Genomic DNA, 19,365 nt, shown 5'->3' on the forward strand with positions numbered 1-19,365 from the left:
AGAAATTTCCCATGTATGTTTGGGAATACATACCTTGTGTTCTCTTGCTATAGTTTGCCTTGTTCTTAGGTGAATACTTGGTAAAATTGTATGGATCACCTATGGAAACAATGTTGTTCTGAACTAATAGTTTGCTGCAAGACTGTTAGAGGTTTAAGTTGAGCTGCGCCATGACCTGTGCTAGTGTGATGTTTCCTGGTGCTCAGTTGAGATGTATGAACACAGTGCAGGTTATTCTTGAGGCTAAAAGGAGAGGGGGCACACTGCTTTCAGAAACTGATTCTGTTATAATTGATTGGTGGTCTTACAGGTACTACAAGGTATGGCAGTAGGGTCCATTAATTAAAACACTACTCATGAAACTGATATTATTGTTCGTAACTCAGTTTTTGGTGAACCTGAATGAAAATTTAAACCACCATATAGTATACCATCATAAGGATAATATAAATTGAAACTCTCTTGTAGTGGGTACCTGTTATGGTATAAGAATTTATTAAGAATGCTTACGCTTTCAGGGTGAATTCCGACTTTTCTGGATCCTTGAAGCACTCCTTTCAGAGAATAGTTTTTTTTTTTTGCTTTTACTCTTCTTTGGATTTATTTTTAACTTACTTTCTTTTCTGTAAGGTTCATTCTTAGCTGTGTGTTCACATCTAATTCATAGTAGACTCAGCAAGGTTTTGGCTCTGTAGTCTTTCCTCTAGGAGCCACTGACAAATACGTAGATTTGATGACTGAAAATACTCTTTCCAAAAGTTTGTTTATTTCTATAAACCTACATGATCACATAGACCATAACCTTTCAAAGTAGGTAGGACACATTGGGATGTCTTCCAAAAGCTGCTTATCTCACTTTCTGTCAGTGATCACAACCACAAAGCTCACAGGTTCAGTCTGTCTGTCTCTCTCTTGCTGTCTCAACATCTCTGTAACACCCCATCCCTTTTTCCCCCTAATGTTTTTTTTTGCTTTAGTTTATTTTAGAACTCTCAAATCAGTTGGAAGAGCAGATAACCCAAACTAAAGTGGATTTCAACAGTAGATCTACTGTTCATTTACATATTATACATTCAGGTGGCTTCTCTTGGATTGATGGGATAGCAGAGTTTAGCTTGGAAGGAACCTCGAAGTTCATAGATTTTAAATGATTAATATTTGTTAGCTAAGGTCAGCCAAACCATAAGATGTAAGGAATCAGAAGCAATATTCATTAAATTTAATCTTTTAGTCTGTAACCAAGTCAAACTGTGAAGTTAACCATTCCTTTTAGTGGAATTTTAAGTATCTTAACTTTAGTGGAGATAATTGATCTGTATTGTAAGTTGCTAAATTGCAAATATTCACTTACTGATCTAGCAGCTTGCTTATGAGCTACAACTGGGTCTGATCTTTGGTTTGTTCCCAGGTACAGGTACTTGCATTGGAGAGAGGTGTTGAGGATAAGGGAAGAAGAACAAATTATGTCTGTTTTTTCTAGTATAGTGGACTTGAGCAAAATAAAAGGCTGTGCAGTACTTACAATACAGGAATAAATTATTTAAGGAAGTCATAAAGGCATAGGAAAATCATGTTGTTATGCTGCCTAAAAGCTACCATGAAGTTACAGTGCCTCCTTCATTTTTCAAAGAAAAACTGTGAAGTAAAAATAGGATGTTGTGCATTACTTAAAAAAAAAAAAAAAAAAAAAGTATGTCTATACATAAATATATATTAAAAAGTAGTTATATAAATAAACAAGCCCGTGACATGAGTTAGTGTTAGGAGTGTGGTTTTGCTTATGCATGGACAAACCGTGGTGTGACTTCAGACAATAATTATTAAAGGAGAGTAGTTTTTTGTTTCTGAGGTAGAATGAAAAGGGAGAGGATGAATCTGTGTCTGCGTTCTTCTTTTCCAAGCAGATTGAAGTTAGTTGTTATTCTGCCTTGTGTAAACGAACATGAATTGTCTTTTAGCATATGCTTTAGCAATTTTAACTGTTTTTTCCTACATCTCTAATCGTGAAGTACTGACCTTATTGAAGCAGGTAATGAGGCAGAGACTCATTGTGTTGGGGTTACTTATGGGTTACTAGGATAAACATGCCTGGTATGGAATGTTGTTTCTTAGTTGTTGTTTTTTTTTCCATTTTCTCTTTCAGGATTACCAGAACAGTTAATTCTATAAGATAATTTTCAGGTGTCTTGTATACTATTACATATGATTTTTGTAAATAGTCTCAGATTTTTAGTTGGTGTAGCTGTACTAGCACCTATGTAGATGGAAAATCCTCTTGGTAACAGCCAAAGCCTAAATCACTTGAGGAATCTTACTCAGAAAAGGTGGGAATGAAAAGTGTTACAACTGATTATATTTTTTTTGTTTTAATTGATAGAGTTCATTTACTGGAATGATTAGAGAACTTCACTTTAATCCAATGAAACGTGAAAAATGAATAAAATGTTAGAGCATTCAACCTTGAGAGTGCCTACACTCTGCAGTTAAATTGCAGCACTAATTAGTAATAGTCCTCCAGCTGCATTTCATGCCAGGCATTATTAGTTTATGATACTTGTTGCTTTTGTTTGCAGACATATCTGATTTTTGTCTTTCTGAATGCAGACATACAGTGAGACTGAAGTTTGGGAGAGGCAAACAGGCATTTTGCAACAGGCAAAATGAACAGTCTCAATGTTAGAAAATGCTGTAAGGGAACAGTTAGCATTAGCTTCCATTAGGACTATAATAAAACAAAAGTTTTGTCTTCCTTTGTAAAGGGTAAAGCTGTCTTGGGTATTACTTGTGTAACAAGTTGGAACAAACAATATGGTTTGGGGTTTACAGCTATGGCACACAAACAGTTTTACTCCAAACCAGTTTTCTTTGTGTAGGTAGAAAAACGCCCTATCTGAGCTATTTGCTGTCCCTTTGGAATAGTGTGGTCATAAAAGAAAATAAACTGTCTAATAAGTCTATTCTGCATACTTCTCACTAGCTATTTGCTAAATACTCAAACCATGCCCTCTGATGCATGCTAATCCTTCGGTAAGCTTGCTGGGGAATGAAGGTGGCAGAAATAAGGGTGTGTACTGGAAATGGAAAGCTGCCCTCCAGCTTTTCTATGTCAAACCTGCCTCACAGCTAGTGGGAGGTAGCAGGAAAGCCACCTATGGTCCAAAAGATGGTATCACCAACCTGCTCGAGGAGAGTGAGGTCAGAGTATAGATCATTGAATAGTGCTTCCCAGAGGGAGAAGAGCTTTTGGCATAACTAGTTAGCTACTGTTTATGATCGAAGCTTGTATCAGTCAAACTGTGATCAACTGAGTCCCCTTCTGGAGGCAGGTACAATAATCTTCAAAATTGCCATGTACTGGAATTTCTTTCCTGCCTCAGAAAGAGAGGATGAAGTGGAAACACCCTAGGCTATCCTTTTTCACATTTGGGGAGTATATATTACTGAGTGATTTTTTTTTTTTTTTTTATTATTTTCTTAAAACCATAATTCACATAATAAGTCACTGCACCAAGCCTTTCGGAATTTAAGAAGCGTTTGGACTGTGCACTTAGTCACATGGTCTAAAATTTTGGGTAGACCTGTGCGGTGCCAGGAGTTGGACTCGATGATCCTTGTGGGTCCCTTCTAACTCGGGATATTCTATGATTCTATGATGAGTTGAAAAGAGGGCTCTGGTATAGGTTTACATACTCCCTCTACCCCTCCACCTGTTGCCTTTGCCATGAGGGATCCATTCAGTTGACAGCTGCACGGTATTTTCTCTGAAATACAGGTGGGATGTACCTTTTAATAAATTACTGTCTTTTATTGCCATAGCAGACAGACATTTTAAAGCTCTCAACTGCATTCTTCTTTTAAGCAGTAAATACATTTTCAGTTTGCACTATCATATTTCCCAAATCTTTAAGCTCTGATTGTACTACTAAAAGCTTCCAGTAGCTTTTTTAGAAGCTATTGGAACCCTCAAAAACTCTCATCTCTGACTAAAGTTCTTTCCAGTAGAACTTTATGCTATTCATTATGTAAGTTAACAGTACAGATGTAAAAGCAAGAAATGGTATCAGGAATGCAGTTTTATTTGAAGCACAGCTTGAATGTGAAGAATGCTCTGAAATAACTCTAATTTAAATCATTGTCCTTAGCACTGTTCTCATTGGCTTAATTTGCTTTTGTGAAGTGGAACAGAAGTTTGGTAAATCAAAACTGTGCATGTTTGTGATTATTTTGTATTCCTGTGGGTGGGTTGTATGTGCGAATCAAGGCAGGATTTCTAGTCCCAGCCAAAAAACTGCTGCTTGAGCTGATACTTTGTAACTCATAATGAAGACTCTGAGGAACTGGTGTCAAGGATGGTGGCCAATATCAGACCTCTGTATGTAGGTCCACCGTAGGAGGTGGAGAAGAGGATACACTTAGCATGAGTGTACATTCTGCAATGCATGACAAAGACTGAAAACCTATCTATAGTGCTTGCATGTGCGTTAGTAATTTTTTTTCCTCATATAGTAAATGTTCCAATGTTTCCTGTGGCTTTTAGTGTTACGAAGGTCATCTTAGAGCTTTATCCACCTGAAAAAAGTAGTTGATTTGTCCACTGGTGTAGAAATACAGCTTGGACGCTTTGATAATTTCACACAAGTGCGTTCTGGGGAACGGAGAAGGTGTATGAAAAGAGTGTGCTGTAAAGGGTTGTTTGAAGGAAGTCTGATGGTAGGAGGGTGAGCATTCTGTTCTCTCATCCACCCAGTTCTTGAATCCCAATATTTTTGAGGGGAATGAGGGAATGTACAATATAAACTTGGGGAAGAGCATTATTAATCCTGTGCATTAGGTAGAGTGTGTTGCATGATGTGTAACCGTGTGTGAAATGAGTCTTACTCTTGTAGTATATTCAGTAGTTTAAATATTTATTTTGTAAATCAAGATCTCCTGAAGACTTCGGTCTCTGGGGCTCATCTAGGCACTGGTTCACGAATGCTTGAGATACGGATTCTTTTACCCCTCACTAATACTGTCCTTCTTAGTTTGTTGGGTTTTCTTTTTTGTGTGTGTGTGTGTGTGTTTTGTTTTTTAAATAAAGTTCTCTGTTTGCACCCTTTTGTTCCTTTATTCAGCAGGTTGAATTTCTTTTTTGTTTCCTTTCAACTTAAAATCAATGCCATGTGGTGACCTTAGCTAGGAGCCACTCCGTCTCCCCATTTCCTAGGCAGCTGCTACTACATGCTGCCCGTCTGACAGACGGGGCTAGGTTGTGCTTACCAGAGGACACCCTTGTGGTCATAACCAAGTTGTAAATGTCACTAAGGCTGTTCGTGAATGCCTATCACTTGTGTATCACTGATTCTGAAGTAGATAAAGTCAGCCAAAGATTCATTTGGGAGCTGGGACTCCCAGAAGATTACTTTTAAAGCAGAATAGTGGGAAGAGTTGTGACACGCATCCGTAAGCAGTTGGTGATGATTTGACAGTTATTTAGCCCTCAGTTACTAGCCCTTTGGTTGAACTGACAGCACGCCTGCAAAGATAGTGAGGCCTGTTTCAGCCCCATTAATGTTGTCTTGAATGGGAGCCTGCGGTCTGAAAAAATGATAAATGTTCAGTGATTGATGATTTTATAGTCCCGGGGGACTTGGGATGGCTTCTAGTAGCTGTGAGCCTGAGCAATTTTCCCCTGTCCCTTAATTAGGCCCCAGCTTTGGATTTCTCTCTAGATTTTAGTCTAAAGAGGCTTAAAGAAATGAATTGTCAGGAATTGTAAGCTAAGGTTTACAAAATGTGGTTCAAAACTTAGGTTACAAAGGAGGTGCAATTTTCAGTGCTAAGTCTGTCAGGTTTTGATATAAGTGATTCAGTGCACATCTGAGCAGTCTTAAGTGGCAAATACCATATTCATGCCTTTATACACAAAAGCTGAAAGCATTTTGAACTGTACAAAAGAAACTTTAATTGGTTTAATTAAATAATATGCATGTCCTTGTGCTTCTGTGTTTTCTATCTGTCTCTTCTGCCAGTGTTTCCAGACTGCCTAAGGGTCATTCCAGCCTTTTAAGTTGGCTATCTCAATATTAGAAAAGTGCTAAACAGTCTTTCAGTTTGAATGCTGCCTTGAAAATTAGATGGCAAAATTATTTGATCAGTATTTGAAAGTAAACCTGTTGTCAGAGAGCTGTGCTGTTTAGTAATGTGATAGTGTTAAAATGTGTATTAATCTGAAACTATGGAATTTCTATGCATTTGCACCAACGTTTTTTCCTAACATCAGTGACTCATTTTGAACTTCTTACTGTGGTGTTTTGTTAATGCAAACAAACATTTTAAAAAAAGAAAATCACTTGTGACTTCTTCAGACCAATTTTACTCTCACAATGATTAGTGACTTAACTCTAAGAGGATTCATATATCAATATATCTCAGTATTATTCTATTTTTAGGAATACTTTCTATGAGGACGCAGCTTGCTAAGAAATGGTGATTTATTTTTGATGGAGAGAACGAAAAGAGGGATATAAAGTAAAATGTGGGCAGAGAGTGATTTCTGAGCGATAGACCTCAAAGCCAACTTGTGTGATGAATGACCAATTGTGACTCTGCACATTTAATTAGGGAAGTGTCATTACACTCAATTAGCAGGGCTGCCAAATAATCTGTTTAATACTCTGGTCTTTTTTTTCTCTAGGGTTTTGCAGACAGTCCTCATTACAGTGATCACTTGAATGACAGTCGATTAGGGCCCCATGAAGGATTGTCCCCGACACCTTTCATGAACTCAAATCTGATGGGTAAGTAGGTAATTCTTTACGAGTATCCCCTCAAAGCCTCTTTGGTCAGAAAGAGACATTTTTCATCCCCTTGTCTAGGCCTGACATGTCAAGCATCTGGAAGTTGCTTTGTTTCTCACGGCAACACTGACTTTCCTGTTGAATTATTTGAATGTTGGGCAAATTCTTCATAAAGGCCATTGTCTGATGTTCTAGAAGAAAGAACTACCTACATACTCTCAAGTTGATCTAGAAAGCTAATATACTTTACTTCGATTTTTGCATTTCTCTACTGAAATTAAAGTGATTTTAAAGCTGTTATTTCTAACTTTTGCTGCAAAGACACCAATAGTAATCTTTATTTTTTGCACCTCAAAAAAGAGAACCCCCAACTTTTTAATTCTTTACATCAGCTCTTTTCATTTACATTTTCCAATTTATTTATTTTTATTTGTTTTTTTTAGAAACATTGTCACTTCTAAGAAATAGTTGCAAACTCCTTTTTAGGTGGGCAAAAATTGTTACTGCTTCTAGGTCTTTGGGTGCCCAACTTTTTTTTTTCTGCTATTGAAACAGGAAAAGCAACCAAGCACCCCCCCCCCCCCCCCCAAAAAAAATGTATTAGATGGTTGGCTTAGATATTGAATGTTTTTTCGGTGCTTCTTTGCCTGGATTCTACTGTTACCTGAAACGTATTAATGTACTGATGGTTGTCTGAAACTCTCCTCACCCTTATTCCAGTGCGGGGCATAAAGCTGTCAGTTTCAAAATATGTACTGTTGGGCAAAATGTGGTCTAGGTATGCTCTTTCTTGTATTTTAAACATAGCAGTGGTCCTGAATGTTTGTTTTGAATTTGTAAACTTGAAATTGTTTCACTTATATATTCTGCTTCTTGCAGACATGACCTATTTTGTGATCTTAGTATTGTCCTTTTAAGACATAGCCATGGTAATCTAAGTGGATTACCTAAATCCAAATCCTGGTGGTCTGTAATTTCTTTTGGAAATCTTTCTACTTTGCTCAATCTTTGTTTACTACTTTAATTTTCTCTGAAATGGAGGCAAAGTGAAGCTACTGCTGAAACCGGAATTTCATTTAAACCTTCCTACGTGAACCTGAAAATACGTAATTTAAAATGAGTGTCTCTGTAGTCTGTATATGGAAAGAGTTCATGTCAATTGATCAATGATTCTTATATCTGAAGTAAGGTTAAAATGTAGTTTTTATTTTAATAGAGTTTTCTTCCCTGCCCACCTCAATGCTATTTCAAATGTTGTCCTTTTTTTTTTTTTTTTTTTTTTTTTTTAAATAAAGGAGACTAAAAAGACAAAGTATCTCAACTGCCTTTCCAATATTTTGATTGGTAGCGTGTATGGAATGGCTCGAGACTTTGGAGGTGATACTGATTTTGTTTTACAGAAATAAGTACCACAGTTGGATTTTTGTGTTATATTACCAAAAGCAAGCTATTTGTTCTTGCCTTTTGAATAATTTCTAACCCATATATGTTTTAAATAGAAAAAAGAAAATCAGCGGTGCAACTATAACATCCTAGTTTTTCCATTTTATTGAAGAGATGACTAGGTGATTCCATTAGGCATAATAAAATTACATCATTAGTAGAGATTTGCAAAGAAGCCTCCATTGAGATTGCTTTGTAGGGAGAATTAATGAATTGCAAGATGTGTGTATGTCAATCACTTGCCTACAGCAGCTGTTAACTGAAATGGTATTGTAATGCTTTATGGCTAGCTGTTCTTAAGGATTTTGTTTTGCTGAAGCAATAGCACGTACTTCCTCCTCTATGCAGCAAAAATTTAGAGAAAGCTTTTATTCTATACCTCTAAGAAGTTTAGCAACTCAAAACTCTAAAAGGTTAATTTAAAAGTATTTTGCCCATCATTTTTTGCCTTGTCATAGCAAAACAGTTAATTTTAGTTATGTTACAGCATAGTATGCAGCTTTGTATATTGTACTTTGACATTATGAATTTTGGCGAAGTATCTGAAGGTGAAAGTTTGGAGAGGGGAATAAAAAAAGATCCATAAAAACAGTGAGGAGTAGTTTCCTATTTAGTAGCTGTATCTGTTGGGTTTTTTTTCCATCGCTGAGAAGAAAAAATTTCCTCATTAGTTATTTTAGACAAAAAATGTTATACAGCTCATATTGAGCTGTAGACGCATTTCCTTCAACAGAATGAAAACATCTATTTTGTTAGTTACTGGATAAGTGCTTTGATTGATCTTCATTGAATCTTCAGAGGCTGAAAGGAGCTGGAGGCCTAGAATATAAACTTGATGACCTTACAGGAAATAGCTCAGTAGGCTAATAGGAGTGATGGAGTGCCTGGGGTTCCACACTGAAGGTCTAAGACACACTCCTTCTCAACATTTTATTGTGACTGAAATGCATCTCTGGAATAGTTAAAAACTATTTATATATATATATATATAAAAAAAAGTGAGCAACAACATATTTCACCATTGCTGTCAATGCTTAAGAGCACCATTAAAAGAAAGAATTGTGTGTCAAGGGGATGTTGTTATTTTGTGTATTATGTTCAGCCGTAAGCATATTTGCCTGAAGAGATAGCGGATTATGAAGTGCCACTGTCTTTCATGATGGAGCTCTCAAACATTTTAATGATCTTGTACATTGCAAAAGAGAGAAATTTTGTCTAACAAGAGTTGATAATGATTCAATAATGAACAATTTGCCACAGAAAGATGCATTTCCATATTCATTTAGATATTTTTGAAGTGTTTTGCGGAGGAAGTGAAGCTATTATGTTGGATTGGTTAGTGTTCTTCACTAATGAATTCCAGAATTATCCTGTTGATTTGTTAGTATGAAAAAGGAAGGGCTGTTGCTTGTATTTTAAGTAAAACCACTGAATTCTCTTGGCACCAGCATAGTCTGTTAGTATCCATAGAGATACGTAGGAAATCAGGCTAAGATATATTGGTTGTATTGCAGCTCCATCCAGACTTGATAATCTTTGCTTATTCAACACTTTCTGGTTTAATTACATTTTAGAAAACTGTTCATGAGGAGGCCGGAATCCTTCCTCTGTAATTATGCTGCCTTTTTTTACTTTGTACTTGCAGAGGTCAGGTTTTGCCAGGACCCTTCAAGCGTATGATACTGTATCTTCTGTTGCGCTGTTCCCTGAACTTTGTAATATTGAACTCTTCTACCTTTGCTTAAGAAGAAAGGAAACAGATTGCTCCTGAAAATAGCTTTCAAGTGTTTTTATGTTAGTTGTTCTTGAAAATTAGAAGTGGGCAACTTTTGTTGTGTGTTTGTGTCTTTCCACAAGGAATAGGAAGAATAAAAGCGAAGCACTTACATGCTGTGCTCCATGTCCATTTTTTGTGTACTGAACAGTTCCACAGGCCTGTACATGACGAAAAGTCATTAAAAAATTAGTTGATGGCGAGTGAAAAGGTGGTGGTTGAATATAAGCTTGAATTTAAAATGCGGAATTCTCTCTCTGTGAGTTGAAAGAGATGATTCTTTCAAGTTTTCTTTCAAGTGTACTTCCCTGTTTTCCCATTAGTTATCTACTTGTTCTACAGTTTAATTGGATTGAATTTTAGAAGATCAGTCAACTGAGATAATTTGCAACTGTCATAATCAGAAATTCTGAATGTGTGGGACTGGCACATACAGAATATTGTAGATCATTTGCAACTTCCTGACCTTACCTACTCACTGTCACTAGTGGATCCAGCTCTAGAGGTTGTAGTTAATAGTGTATTTCATATCATCCGTTGATGTTGTAGCACTTACCTTGTTAGTATTCTAATGAGGTGGTGACTGTGTTCCTCTTCCTAACAAACTGCCTTCTGTTTCATGCTAGCTATAGCCACGATAATTTCTTTGACCACTATGAAGAGTATGGAGGAGCTGACAGTGCAGAGAAATCAAGGCATATATCGGGCAGTATTTATGATGGAGGGAGTAGAAGCTTGTTACAATAATTAGTGTCATAAGTGGTTCAGATTTTGCCATGCAAAGGGTGGCAGGAGAAGGAAGGTGCTTGATGGGTTGAGGCCAGATTCCACAAAAGTTTCGAAGGTGTTTTTTGAGTTACTGTAAGACTAAAGACTCATTTTGTGGGTTATTTATATAACAAGCAATCAATATCTGGATTTTGATGGGTTTGGATTTAGCATTGCTGTTCAGTTAATTGACTTGCTTGACTCATTCTTCAGATGTGTAAGAATGGTTGTCTCTGTCAGTGCTTCTTTCAAACTAGTGAAATTACTATGTCTAATTTTTATTGTAAAATCTATTGCTTGACTTGTAAGCACTCCAGTTGGCTTGGGTAGAGTGACAAGCACTTTACTGAAGCAAATACTGTGGCAAATAACTGAAACATCTGTGAGCTTTTGAGTATTGATACTGTTCTGAAAGGGTGATGCAAGTATTTAAACCTTAATTTTGGGAATGGTTCTCAGTAAAAGGAGATGGTTTTGAACTGTAAAATGCAATTAAAAGAAGGTATACACCTGAATTCTTTCTCAGTTAAGGAGCTAACCAATCTTTTGAAGTGCTAGTTTGGTTTTTTTTTTTTTTTTTTTTTACTCAGTAGCACTTCAGTAAAAAGAATTTTGAAATTGTAGAGAGTCTAAGATGAAATGATTTTATGTTGGTGAAGGCAATAGAAAGAAACCAGCAAAGGTAAATTATTATTAAAATGGCAAATGTTAAGAATGATGCCATTACATTTTTTTGCTAAGAATCCTGTTTTAACTACCTTTCAGGAAGGGAGAGGGCAGGTGCAAACAGTGAGTTGGCAGACCGTGTGTTTGTCCGAAATAATAGTTAGGTTTCTTTGAACCATCTTCTGTAGTCATCACTAATCTAACACATGGAAAAAAAAAAGGCATCATAATGGAAATGATCTCTAGAGACATGAGTAATGGCAAGATTGATGTGAAGTAATTTATACACATCATTATTAACTTATTACATTAGTGTTAACTTGGAAAATGGTCAGAAGAATATTTTGTATAATTCGAAGAATTCACTAGGAAGAAAGGCAAATGTTAAAAGAAGAAAAAGACAAAATAAAGACATAATAAAGATTATAAGTGTTTCAGTTCATTCTGTTTTACAGGAGCAGGGCAGTATGATGAACACAGCTTGTAAAATGATAGCTAATAAGCTTCACATCATGCATAATTATCTGTCAAATATTACTGCAGCCAAGAGTGCAGCAAAAAGTTGTTCTTAGAGAAGATGTAGCAATTGACAAGGTCATCCGTGGGTACAATAGTTAGGGGTACAAGTCTCCCGCTGTAAGACACAGGCGCACCACAAGCCAATAGGCTGTAAACTTCCCCTGCTGGAAAAGTTCTTCTAATTTTGCTTCACAGTAAGTGGCATCAGTCAATTTCATGGCATTATATTTACATTTTATTAAATCACTTAATGCCTTGATTATTGAAGCTAAAAATACGAGGACTGAACATGCTTCCATTCTTGGGTTATGTAAGTATCCTCAGTTCATCTGTAGAAGAAGAAAATATTAGGAAAAAAATCACCCAGGCTATTTTTATGCACGTTCATCTATATGTAATTCATCATGGCTCCTTTTCCAGAGGTAAATCTTGCCATTGCTTCACGCCAGTAAAACTCTGTTTTGTTGCTTCAGATCGGCATGTCTTCATTGTAAATTAGTTTTTGTCCAAAGTATTACATAAAATGAATTGGTAAATGTAAGACTGATGTTTAATTTTCCTTCTAAGAATGTCTGCTTTATTTTGGGGGCATGTCAGTGTGCTTAACTGCTTGATTGGCACTGTTTTTTATATAGTGTTCTAGACTAGCCAAAATCAAATGTGAATCTTGTAGTATTTTGTTGCTTATGATGAAAGCTTAATGTTTTAAGTTAAATTTTGGTGATTTCTTCCTTCTTCCAGATAATTATACTTATCATTTAGTTCAAATCTGAATATATAAAATCTCCACAAATAAGTTGAGGGAAGATATTTTTAAGTTGTTCAGGCTGTCCCCTTTACTCTTCCTTTTTTTTTTTTTTTTCTTAATGCTAGGGAAGCGTGTGTTCTTTTGCTCTGGGGTTTCCGTGCAGCCAGCTGGGTTGTGCCTGTGGCTGAGCATGTTGGGCAGAGACAGCTTCTTGTGATTGTACCTGTAAAAGCTCAGGTGTGGTGTCCTGTGTGCTGCCAGCACGGAGCAGCCTGTGCTGCCATAGTCTGCAGCTTTATAGAGTTGTAATGTTTCATATCTGTTGGTTCAGTTTCAGATTATTATTTTTTTTCCCCAGGTATTACATTAAATAAATTCTGCTCACACCGAAGAATTGCTCTCATCTGCTCTTCATTTTCCTTCTGTGAAAGCTAATGGGTTTCTGGGAAATTAAATTACACAGTCATTTAGTGACAGTGCTAAGTGCAGGGTATTTTTACCCTTGGGTTTTTGCTCACAAGAGTGTGTGTTAAGCTTGATTTCCCCTTCTGTTTACAGTAATATTTCAATCAAATAGCCTTCCTAACACTTCTTTAAATACACTAATACCTCAAGGCTTTCCACAGATGCAGCAGAGCGCTGTGTCCTTTGTGTTCCGCTGTAGCAGGTGTCCATTCGTATTCTCTCCCCCTCGAGATTTCCATCTTCTTCCTAGCCAGCAGCTGTGGCAGCGGGGCAGGAGCGAATCTCCTCAGGTGGTGCTCAGGTGTGGCTCTGCCAGGTAGGTGCGTGGCCACAGCTGCCTCCCTGCCTGGCTGGGCTCACCTCAGCTGCGGCCGCTCGTGGGAAGCGGCATGCTGGGCTACTGGCTGCCTTCAGCAGTGGCGAGGCGCTGTGCTTCGAGGGCAAGAAGGTGAAGGGGTGAGCAGGTGCAGAACTGGCTCCCTGTCAGCGATGCACTGAATTTGCAAATATGCCCGAGTGCTCAGGCAGTTTATCCTTAACCAGTAGGGTTGGTATTGTGCAAGTTGAGAAGATGAGAAAATCTCTAAATCAGTGTGGGAGTCGTTTTCAAGCTTAGTCTGCAATGCTGTGGTTCAAGGGGAAATAAACAGGTTTTCTCTCAGGAATGTGAGGAAGTCTGTCCTTGAAAATCCTTTGTACTGTTTAACGCTGTGCTAGGAAGAGATGGTGGTGTCTCTTCATTGGATGCTGCCAGTGCCCAGGTGCCGTACCAGGACTCCGAGTCTCTGCAGGTCTCCAGCATCTCCCCCAAGCAGAACTTGGGGTTCTGGTTAGCAGTTGGCAGTGGTACTGTGCATATGATACGGTAACGGGAAAAAACTGTGACCTAGTGTTGTGTCAGAGGAAGATGAAATGTCATCTTTGAAAAGGTTTCATTTACAGCTAAAACTAAAATTTCTGTCATACTAACTGTTTCTGAATTGCTGGTCTGGGAATTTAAATATGCAAGTCCATGGTTTTTAAATGTTGAAATATTTTAGTTTAGAGAAAATTATACTGAGAAACGTGGTTTTTAGCTAACACAATCTGATACGTTGAATGTTCATTTATTCACAGCGTACTCGGACTCTGAGAAGAGGAATAAATAGTAATCTGATGAAAATTTTAAGTGTTGCATTTCCTCTTTGTTATAACATGTCAGTTGAGCTCCTGTAGGGTATGTTTATCTGTTACAAGGCTCATCAGTGCATGAAATGCTGAAAGGGCATATTTCTCTCCTGTGATTCTTGCTATCCCTGGGCTCTTGTAGATGTGTTCCAGTGGATGGGATCAGCTGGGTGAAGCCATAGGATTTTAAATTTCAGTCTGTCTGAAGGCGCCAAGCTCCTTTCTAGGGACAAGGGAGGAGGGGATGTTTCTTTCCTGTACTGGTGATGTAACTTCCCCATGAGGCACTTGCTTAGGGATCTACATAATAACTATTGTTCTGTTCAAACAGGAGACTGTAGAAAGCTCATTGGTGATTAAAAGATAATTTTGTAATTTTTCATGGCTTGTCTTTGTCTTGCAATGAAGATGTTTGTTCATCGCCAGGTGCATACAAATCATTTACTTGATCTCTATTTCATGCCATTATTTTTTCATTCTCGCGTGCATGTAGCTGTAGCCTGTCAATTGCTAGCAGTCCAGTTTTTAACAAATTCAGCAGCCTCTGTCCAGCGATTAAATTCTGAACTGATCAACCAAGATGGTGTAACTAGGCTGCTTGTGCCAAAACAAGTGGCTTTTGTGATTTGGAGCATTATAGTATTTGCATTAATATTTAAAGTTGTTAGTAGTTTTCTTTAGAGACTTGGTTTTTGTGAGTCAAATGTTTGTTGCTGCTGGAAACCTGGCTTTGTTTAGATACATAGATACCTCAGAGGGAAAAGCAAAAAGGATGAAATTGACCAAGCCATTGGTCAACAGATAAAATTTTATTTTTTAAATACCTTTTGGTATAGGGCCTGTAATATTGTTGGTTTTGTGAGGGGCCACTGCACTTTTCTCTAGAGATATAAACCAGTGTAGGTGTGCAGTGCTTCAAATATAATGTCTGGACACTTCCACTTCAGTATTGCACCAAAGTTTGCTTTCTGAAAAGCAAGTGCAAGATTTTCATACAACAGAAACATGCAGAAGACCAGAGAAACGTGCATCTCTTCATGCATCATCATCACTTGTGTTAAGTGACGGTGAGATCTTGCTTTATGTGCAAGGCTTTGCTGGTTGCTGTCTCTTTATGATTTTCTGAAGGCGAACAGCACTGTTGCTTTCAAATGAGCATTTGGCTTCTGTCACTCTAATGCATGTATGTATCTCAGGTAGTCAGCTGAAAATTCCAAGCAGTCGTTTCTTAGGCATCCAGATGCAGGGTCGCTTTGAGAACTACAAGCTTTGTTATTTGAGAACTACAAGCCTCGTTATCCTTATGTGTAGAAGTTTCACCAGGATACAGGTGAATATACAGGATTAAAGAAACTGATGGGATTCCTACTGCTGTGATTCCTTTAAAGAAACCAGTAGCCTTATGTTCAACAGTGAAATAAATAAATAAAAATTAATTGAAATGGGAAAGAAATGACAGCACTTGCTGTAGAAGCAAGTTGAGATGGACTCTACTGTCTTTGTTAGAACTGCTGAGCTCTGGCCATGAGTTCTTCGTAAGTTTTAAAGATAGCTGAGAACAGAGTTCACAAAATCATCTTGTATGTTTACTACAAACAATTCTTCCTTTGAAGTTCTTATTAATGTTCCCATTCAAATGCTGGGTGCAAGTGCGAACTATTGGTTGACGTTCTGTTGAGGAAAGCTCTCAGGAACAGCATTCGTATGTACCTTGTTTCACATGGGGCTTTTTAAGCAGTAGGGTATGCCTCAGCTGCTCACTGCCTCCCAGTCACCTGCTGAAGGAGAGCAAATGATAAGCTTGTGGTTTCTGTCACGTGTCCTGCAAATTTTTTATCTGTATGGAGTCTTGCTTTTTACTCCTTTGAGTTTTTTTCTCCTGTTCTTCCTTAACTTTGTCCACAAGAAGCATTTTTTCCTCTTGGAAATGACTGTCAATCCAATTGTCGTGTATAGTATTGTCCTCAAGTGGCTGGAACTCCAGGAGTTGGACTCGATGCTTCTTGTGGATCCCTTCCAACTCAGGATATTCGTGATCCTATGACTTAAACAGCATCACACTGCTGGACAGCAGTGGCCATGATCCAGTTGTGGGAACTGAATCACATCACCATGCGTTTTCTTAGCTGTTGAACAGATGATGGAAGCTGTGTATCTGTTCCTTTCATCTGTGTATTTCAGGCTACCCTTAGAACACACCCATGTGCTTCTGTTGGGAAGTCTGCTTGCAGTACCTGCGACCTTCTTCCGCCACCACCTGCCCTCCTTTTCTGATCTGCTGCTGGTGGCTTAGCTTGTGCCAGGAACCTGCAGGGGGCTCTCTGGACTTTCTCTCTCCTGTCCTCTCATCTACCTGCTGTATGTCTGGCAGACAAGATCTGAGATTCGATGGCTGGGATTTATGGTTCCTGTTGTTTTCCTGGGAATGTTTCTTTGTGCTTAGTATACAGATGAGGAAAAAAAAAAAACAAACACAATCCTGCAGGAAGCGGGGAAAATATGTTCCCATTGTACTAGCAAATCCTGCAGGCAAAATCCCAAATAATTTGCTGTGTGGTTAGTCAGATTTGTCATCTAAGGAATTTGGATTGTACAACCCATGTGCAAAAACAGTACTATCATAACAATAGCTGTAACAAAATTTAGTTTGCTTCCCAGTGTGATAGGGCCCTGTATAATAAACTTGGCACTTAAGCACAAATGCAGTACAAATAAAACATCTTGAAATTTCTCCTCTTGCTAAAGGGGCAGAGAAGGCAAAGGACTCAAGAATAAAGCATGACTTGGTAACGCTGTTGAAGTTATAACTTCAAGACTGATCCCTGGGGTGTACGTTGAATACCTGAGTTTATGACTGCAGCATAAATACATTCATAGCACATTTAAAAAGTTCTGAAGAGATATGAAAGAGTGTACTTGTACGTTCTTTTATCATGGTACTACAGTTTTAAGTAGATTTTCCGCATAATGAGAGCAAAGAAAAGTTTTGCTTCATTATTCATCTCGGGTAAATAATATTTTGTATCTAGAGTCAAATCTTTTTCCTATGACATCATTTATTTGTTTCATAAATTGCTAGTCCATTACAAGCTGTCACCTTATTTACTTTTTTTTATTTTATTTACTTATGTACTTATTTGGAGTCCTCAGGTATTTCCCAGTGAAAAGATAAGCTACAGGTAGGTTGGCCTGCTTTAATAGAAATTTAAGAAAATGAAGTTCATTACAGAACCAAACTTTGAAATGTCCTTTATCGTAAAAGTATCATTGTCTTATAAAATATTGCAAAGAATATTCTGATCACATTGTCTTAACACTTATGAGGAGTTTGCAGCAGCTCATCTGCCTGTTAGACCATAGAAATCATTTAGAACAGCTTAATATTCTATCTACTGGTCAAAAAAAAGAGGTTTTTTTCCATATTTGTAACTTCCTCGAATTTTTGTTTTTCTTTAATTTTAGAGGCATTTTTATTTCCAGGTAATTATGTTGTATTGTTACAGAGCTTCAAGTATGGAAAATAGTGAAATTCATACAACTTCGGAGGATCAGAAACTATACTCTTATTTTCTGTGATAGTTCTGTCTGTATTTGTACTTGGAAATGTCATCCTTTTGCCTGAAGTGAATCAAATCTTTCCTCCCAATGACAGGAGAGAGGTTGGCTTTTTGGGAGTGCTGTGTTCTGTGGTAGAAGATCTGTTCAGATATTTTACAATCGCTGAAACAACTGCTCTTTATATCTTCTGGGACTGATGCTTTTAGGCTTAAGATAAATGTCACTAGCGTTACTAGTGTTTAAAATATTACTTCATAAAAAACAAAGCTGAGAAGTCCACGTGCCAGTTTTTTGGTTTTTTTTTTAGGCATCTGAGTTTGTATCACATTTTTGCATTCAGATTCTTAAGCTATGAGAGCACAATCTGAATCTCCTAGTTGATGCCTCGCTCGGTTCACCTTGCGCTGCGACGTTCTTCTTGCCCAGTGGCTAATGGCTTGGGGTGTTATTTGATAATGGAGAGTGGTAGCAGGAGGAATGATGATGGGCTTGTCTTTGTGGTGCTTGGCTGCATTTCCTTTAATTTTTTGTTCTCTGCTTTTATTTCTCAGTGACAATTTATAAACTGCACGTTTCACAATCATTTCAGTCTGGAGTGCCAAACAACTGTATGATGTTGTTCCATTGTTTGACAGCTATCTGGCACTAAGCCACATGCACAGTAGTAATAAATACTTCTGTCCAGTATATGTGTATTTTCTGGACAGAATCATGTATCCTCAAATCTATACAATATAAATTTTGTGGTAGCTGTACTGTGCAGTTAAACCTCTAATGTTTGTCCCTTGGATCCACTTGTCTGGATCCGTCTGCTGCTTCCATCTCAGCGGTCCCAGCAGGCTCCGCAGTCAGGTGCCCTTCAGCATTTTTCCTGGCTTTACCTGGCTTTGCTTTCCTCCTTTCTTCTTTTTCTGACTTCTAAGGGCCTTTTTTATTTTTGTGCAGATGTATTGCTCTTAGTAGGTATATTTTCTGTTTATTTCCTTCATCGTAAATATAATGAAAATAGTTGTAAATCTGATGGTAGTGTAATGTTATTACTTGCTGCATGGCACTTACTTGGACGTAACATCTGACGTGAAATTCAGAGCATATCTGGCATTCTTAATGTTCAAGGATTTTTTTTTCTCTGTGCCCCTGTTACTGGTCAGTGCTGTTGGTGGGTTATGTAGATAAGTCTTGCTTCTGTTCTGGCATAAGTGTTTTTGTGTCTTAGAAGTGGTCATTAAGTACCTGTTCTGAACAGGGGGCCGTGTAGAACGGTAAGTGTCCTGCTTGGAAGGACAGATGACTGCAGGCTGGATCTGGACGACCAAAGCTGTTTGTTCTCATGTTGCAGTGGAAGTGTAATGATGTGTTGTGTATTAGAAAAACTAGGGGATAATAAAAGCCATTATGGGAAAAAGTTTTAAATGGGAAAAATGATCATTTATTGATGGCCAATGTCTAAACAAATGTGCAAGGCTATGGTGTAGTAA

The 19,365-nt window shown here is 37.7% G+C and overlaps 1 protein-coding gene across 9 annotated transcripts in view; it reads left to right on the forward strand.

The window, feature by feature from the left end:
• The window catches only part of TCF12 (transcription factor 12), a 160,850-nt gene that overhangs the window by 51,274 nt on the left and 90,211 nt on the right, over window positions 1-19,365 (forward strand). For all 9 annotated transcript variants that reach the window (XM_050713089.1, XM_035554210.2, XM_035554204.2 and 6 more), the window contains one exon: window positions 6,677-6,779. In XM_050713089.1, the coding sequence (XP_050569046.1) occupies window positions 6,677-6,779 (103 nt within the window). The remainder of the gene's footprint in view (window positions 1-6,676; window positions 6,780-19,365) is intronic.

The sequence above is a fragment of the Cygnus atratus genome, chromosome 11 (genome assembly GCF_013377495.2).
Source record: "Cygnus atratus isolate AKBS03 ecotype Queensland, Australia chromosome 11, CAtr_DNAZoo_HiC_assembly, whole genome shotgun sequence".
NCBI lineage: Eukaryota > Metazoa > Chordata > Aves > Anseriformes > Anatidae > Cygnus > Cygnus atratus.